Raw genomic sequence first — 6,000 nt, forward strand, 5'->3', positions numbered from 1 at the left:
GGCAATCAGGGGGGGCTGCTCATCCAGGCTAAGGCAAGTTGAGGACTCGGTCCCACGAAGGTGAGGGAATGGGAATTTGGTGCAGCCGACACCGCACGTGCAAAGACCCTGAGGTGGAAAGGAGACCAGTGTGGCTGGAGCAGGGGAGGAGACGGTGTTGGAGGGTGGGCAGGCCCAGGCGGCACAGGGCTTTGGGGGTCAGGGTAGGCGTTGGGGAACTGCTGTAGAAGTCCCACCCGTGACGGGCAGCACAGATTCATCCTGGCCGCCGTGTGAAGAAGTGACCAAAGGGAGGATGAGGGAGGCGGCAAAGGTCCGCGGAGGCCAGCGTGGCCTGAGGGACCCTGCGGGAACATCTCAAGGTCGAGCTGAGGACCCTCCTGCAGACAGGGAGTGAGGAATGGGGGGAAGTAAGGGGTCAAAGGGTGACGAAGGCTTCTGACCTAAACTCCCCAGGGGTGGTCCTGTCGGTTGAGGGTAAGGGCCAGCTGAGACACAGGACTCCGGCTCAGGGAAGGAGGGGGCTGGAGACAGGACCCTGGGTGCATCCAAAGGCAAGTGAGGGTGGAGCTGCAGGACTCACGTTCAGGGGGGAAACGCTGGAGACAGTAGCCCTTTACCTGCCGCTACACGTGGAGGTCACCCGGTGATTTCTGACCAGGCCCCAGGGAGGCTGGGGGGGCGGGTAACGCTGCCAGGATGCTCTATAGAGGTTGAGCCTGTTGGTGCTGGAGACCCAGGCCTGACCCTGACCCCAGACCTCAGGGGCCCGCCGCCCTGCCTGCAGAAGAGTGCCAGTCAGACCCGGGCCAGGCCCGCCTCGGTCATTTCCCAGCCGAGTGACCTCAGCCCCATCACTTGGCCCTTCCCAGCCTCTGTGAGCACATCTGGGGTGCATGAGTAAGGAACGGATTCGCCAAGTGAGATGGCGCCGGTCAGAGCCTGGGACCGGCTCCAGTCCCACAGGGGCTGGACTCTGCCCCTGCTGCCTCGCGGGAAGCCGGGTGTCTGAGGTCCCTGTGCTCCGGTGGGCGCCGGGAGCAAGGGCGGGCGGCGCAGGGACCCGCTGTGCAAGGCGCCCAGGGGAGGCTGGGCCCACCAGCCGAGGCCCCGCCTGGCCACCCACCGAGGCCGCCCCGCCCACCGAGGCCGCCCCTCCCCGCCCTCCGGTGGCCTCAGCCCCTCTGGGTGCCCCCTGCCCCTGGGGGCTCTGAAGGCAGGGCTTGTGGTCTGCGCGCCCGCCTGGTGCGGCCGGTCCCTCTGCCTCTGCCCGGCTCCCCGTCTCCCTGCATCCTCCCCATCCATACGTCCAGAGAGCCCGGGTCACCTCCCACCGCGGCTCAGCACCGAGCTCCGCCTCTGGGGAGCCTCCCAGGCCTCGCCAGGTGATGGAAAGGGCGGTGGGAGGCGTCAGAAGCATGCTTATCATACACAAAATACACGGACTGTCGGTCCACCGCTCATTAGAGGCACGTGTCTGCTTGCTGGAGCTCATTACTCTCTGCACCAATTCCCCAAAACTGAGCAGTCATCCCACTTTACAGATGAGGAAACTGAGGACAAGGACCTCGCAGGCGGCACCGCGTTAGTAGGAGGGGCAGGGACGGCCCCAGCTGGTGACCTTCACTCAGCCCCTGAGCCCTCTGCGTCTGCCTGTGGTCACCAGGTTACTGTTCTCTGCTCAGCCTCTCGTGTCTCCCCCAGCATCTGAGTTTCTCCAGGACACAGCCAAGCTCTGCCTCATTGCAGGGGCCTTATTATCACCCCACGGCCAGCAGGAAACACAGAGAAGGGGCTTTGCAAGCTGGGACTCCATCAGCCAAGAAGAAAGGTTTCACGACGTCCCTGGTGGTCCAGTGGCTAAGACTGTGCTCCCAATGTAGGGGGCCCGGGGTTCAATCCCTGGTCCGGGAACTAGGTCCCACTTGGGACAATTAAGAGCTCACCAACCACAACTAAAGATCCCCTGGGCCTCAACTAAGACCCGGTGCAGCCAAGTAAATGACCATTTAAAAAAAGAATACAACACTTAATAGTTATTAAAGAAAATAAAGCCTTCAAAATGCCTAGACCACCTCCAGCCCACTCCAGCCCCTGGCGCCCTGGAGCCTGACTCTAAGAGCATCCACTACTTGGGAGAGTTGGCTTTGGGGGGTGCCCACGCCAGGCCCAGACTGAGCCCTCTGCCTGTCTGACCCGCCAGCATAGCCTGAGATGGGCCCGCTGGCTCTGAGCCCCAAGGCAGAGGGTGTGGTGGGCGCACAGTAAATGATAACATCCCCCCCGCCAAGACATTGAGCGGCCCCACGCCCCCAGTCTCCTGGGCACAATCCAAGCACAAGCCTGACCACATTACCCTCACTTCTCTTAAAACCTTTCAAAGGCTGTCCCATATAATCATGGCTAATCCCACATAATGCTTCCCAAACCAGGCTCCCTGGAACCCCGCATGCCGGGGGGAGGTCCCATGCATTCTCCCAGGAAGGAGCTCTTTGCTGAAGTTCTCTTGGGAAACCCTGGGTTTTTACCATTTTGGGGTTTTTTTGTTTTTGTTTTTACCTTGTTGCAGGTTTTCTCAGGAGCTCTGATAGACTCAAGTTGAGTGTGACTCCCCACTGCAGGGCTGGAGTTTACTTTCCAGAACTTTTGGGCCCCAGGACACTTGTTTTCAGAATCCCAGACCCGATTTGGGAAGCCTGGTCTAAGGGTGAAGTCTAAGGTACAACCTTCATGGGACATGCGTGGTCCTGTCCCTACCAAGCTGTCCAGCCTTGGGTGTCACACATGCACACACGCATATGCATGCACACATACACACATGCACGCACAACCACACGCACACATGCAGACACACGCACATGCACGCGTACACACATGCACACGTGCACACACACAAGCGCACACACACATGCACACACGCATATCCATGCACATACACATGCACGTACACACATCCACCTGCACACACATACACACAAGTGCACACACATGCACACAGGCAGGCACACGCACACACACGCATACACACATGCACACGTGCACACACACAAGCGCACACACACATGCACACACGCATATCCATGCACATACACATGCACACACACACATCCACGTGCGCACACACACAAGTGCACACACATGCAGGCACACGCACACGCACGCGTACACACATGCACACGTGCACACACACAAGCGCGCACACATGCACACACGCATATCCATGCACATACACATGCACGCACACACACCCACGTGCACACACACATACACCCACGTGCACACACATGCACACATGCAGGCACACGCACACAAGTGCACGCACACATGCACACACATGCACACATGCAGGCACACACACATCGCCCTGCACACCAGCTGCTCTGGGCTGCGTGTTCTTCCCGACCCAGTTCACCACACACGGTAAGGCCTCCATGTGGCGGTTCACACTGCCTTCTCTTCCCAGGAGAGCTAGCGCTTCAGCCCCTCCAGGCTCCCTGGCCCCCCAGGCGGCCCTGTGCCCCATGTCGGAGCCCGTCCTGGGGGTTCTCGTCGCCCCGGCTGCTGCAGGCTGAGGACACACACAGAGCCTGATTCCTCTCGGTTGCTGTGAACTCAGTGCAGGGTGTGCCCTCAGAGCACCGAGGAACCAACGCTGGAGCCTGCCTTCCCAAGAGATGCCCCAGACGAGCACGGGCACAGCAGGGTTTTCTAGCATTTTCTTTCACAGGGTCAGCCTGTGTGGCAAGAAGCCATCTGGAGCCAACCCCTGGTTGGGGGGGCTACTCTAAGGTTGGGCTTCTCCAGTGGCTCAGCAGTAAAGAACTGGTCTGCCAAGGCCAGAGATGAGAGATGTGGCTTCCATCCCTGGGTGGGGAAGACCCCCTGGAGAAGGGCATGGCAACCCACTCCAGAATTCTTGCCTGGAGAATCCCATGGACAGAGGAGCCTGGCGGGCTACAGTCCATGGAGTCACAAAGACACGGCTGAGCCACTTAGCACGCACGCTCGGGTGCTCTAAGCTTTGATGGGACTGAGAGATTTCTTACCCCACAGCCTGTCCCTACGGAGCCCCCACACACAGTCCAGAGACCCCACACTCTGGCTCACCATTACTAAATGACCTTCCAGAGACGCATTTTAAATGCAGTACAAAAAAAAGAGAAAACACTACACGTGGTTCAACTGCGTTTGAATATTGAGACATCGAGGGCCAGGAAAGAGTGCTTTGCATCCAACACCCAGGCAGGGCAGGGATATGGGGGCCAGGGGAAACGAGACACAAGGTGGGTACATTTTAATGAGGCTGGAGAAATGCTGGGCGGACCAGGCCCCTTGGGGTGGTCAGAGAGCCCCTGGTCTCACCACGGTGGGCTACTTCTGTGACCTTGGGGACAGCACTTTACCTCTCCCCGTCTGGGTTCCCCGACCTGAAGACCAGAAGCCTGCTGAGATGATCTCTAAAAGAAAAAGTCACTTGTTCCCTGGGGAGCGCTCCGCCGTGGCTCTGAGCCCCGTTTCCCAGGAGACGCTTCTTCATCCCCCATCCCACCCCCACCAGCGAAGCTGGTGCTCCCTCCCGGGCAGGCCGAGCGCTTACCCGATGGGCAGGCGCCCTTCTGCAGCTGGCGCACGGGCGTCCCGGAGAGCTGCAGCGCGCGGCGGCTGGCCGCCTGCAGCGCGCACACGTTGGCATAGGTGTGCCCGTCGGTGCCACACACGGCGTGCGCCCAGCGGCAGCGACACAGCCCGCGCACGCACTCCAGGCTCTCCCCGCACGGCGAGTCGACGGGGCGGCCGCACGGCTCGCCCTCGGTGGCGGCGCAGACCAGGCAGCAGTTGCAGAGATCCGGCACGTAGCCGCCGGGGCAGCGGGGGCTCGGGCACCGCGACACATCGCAGCGCGCGGGGCACGACGCGGCCGGGGGCTCCCGGGCCAGCGCCAGGGCGGCCAGCGCGGCCAGGAGCAGAGCCCGCGCCTGCATGGCGGACCGGCCGGCGGCGGGCGGCAGTGCGGGGGATCGGCCCCGGGAGGGGACGCGCACCGAGGCCGCGGCTCCGAACGCCGGCGGAGGGAACGCGGCCACCTGCGCCGGCGGCTCGGGCTTAGGCGGGCGGGCGCCGGGACCGCAGGGACATGCCCGGGGCGCGGGGAACGCGGCGGCGAGGGGGACTGGAGAGGCGCCCCGTGCCGGCCCGGCCGACGGTCTGCGGGGCAGCCGGCCCCGCCGCGTTTTAAGACGCCGGCCGCCCGCCCTCACAGAAATGGGGCGGCCCGGCCCCTCCGCCAGCCCCGCCCAGGCCCAACTGCCGCCCCCCTCCACCCCCGCGCCCGGCCTTCCGGGCCTGGACCCACCCGCGGCCAGAAGCTGGGCCTGCCTGGTCTGGGAAACCGGGTGATGGCTATGCAACGGGCCCCCACCCCGGGGTGTCAGGGGCCTTGCAGGGGAGGAGCCACCCCGCGTGCAGGCCGCGGGCACCACCCCGGGGAATCTGACCCGGCCCAGTTCATGTCCCAGTTCCAGTGACCTCAGCTACTCCCCCTGGTCCCCCCTAGCCCCCCCTTCATAAAATGGGCAAGGCCAGACCGTTAGTCCCCTCCTCCCCAGCCTGTCTCCTCTCCCTCCCCTGGGTCCCAGCGCCCCCCCCCCCACCGGGCCTCCTGGGCCTGGGTGCCCTCAGGACACACAGGCCTGGCCCCCTCCATGCGGGTGGTTGAGGTGGACATCGCCCCTCTTGGGGAGACACTGGGGACAAACCTCCAGGAAGCACCCACACCCCAATGTCCCAGGTCCTTAGAGCTTGGAGGAGTTGCTCCCCCAGGCTCCGCACAAGGTCTGTCTGGTTCCGGCCGAGCTCTTGGTGCCCTGGGACCCTGGTGTGGTCACCTGATAGCCCTGTGCCTCGGTTTCCTCTCTGGGAAACGGGAAGGTATAGGGCTGTGACGTATAGGGGGCGTCCTACGCCTTGAGGGGTGGCGCGCAGTCAGCCCACAGGTGGCAT

General features: G+C 62.9%; 1 protein-coding gene across 2 annotated transcripts in view; it reads right to left on the bottom strand.

The window, feature by feature from the left end:
- The window catches only part of HTRA3 (HtrA serine peptidase 3), a 29,757-nt gene extending 24,775 nt beyond the window's left edge, over nt 1–4,982 (bottom strand). For both annotated transcript variants that reach the window (XM_061145425.1, XM_061145424.1), the window contains exon 1: nt 4,598–4,982. In XM_061145425.1, coding sequence (XP_061001408.1) covers nt 4,598–4,982 — 385 coding nt within the window. The remainder of the gene's footprint in view (nt 1–4,597) is intronic.
- Nucleotides 4,983–6,000: the final 1,018 nt, after the last annotated feature.

Source organism: Dama dama, chromosome 6 (assembly GCF_033118175.1).
Source record: "Dama dama isolate Ldn47 chromosome 6, ASM3311817v1, whole genome shotgun sequence".
Taxonomy (NCBI): domain Eukaryota; kingdom Metazoa; phylum Chordata; class Mammalia; order Artiodactyla; family Cervidae; genus Dama; species Dama dama.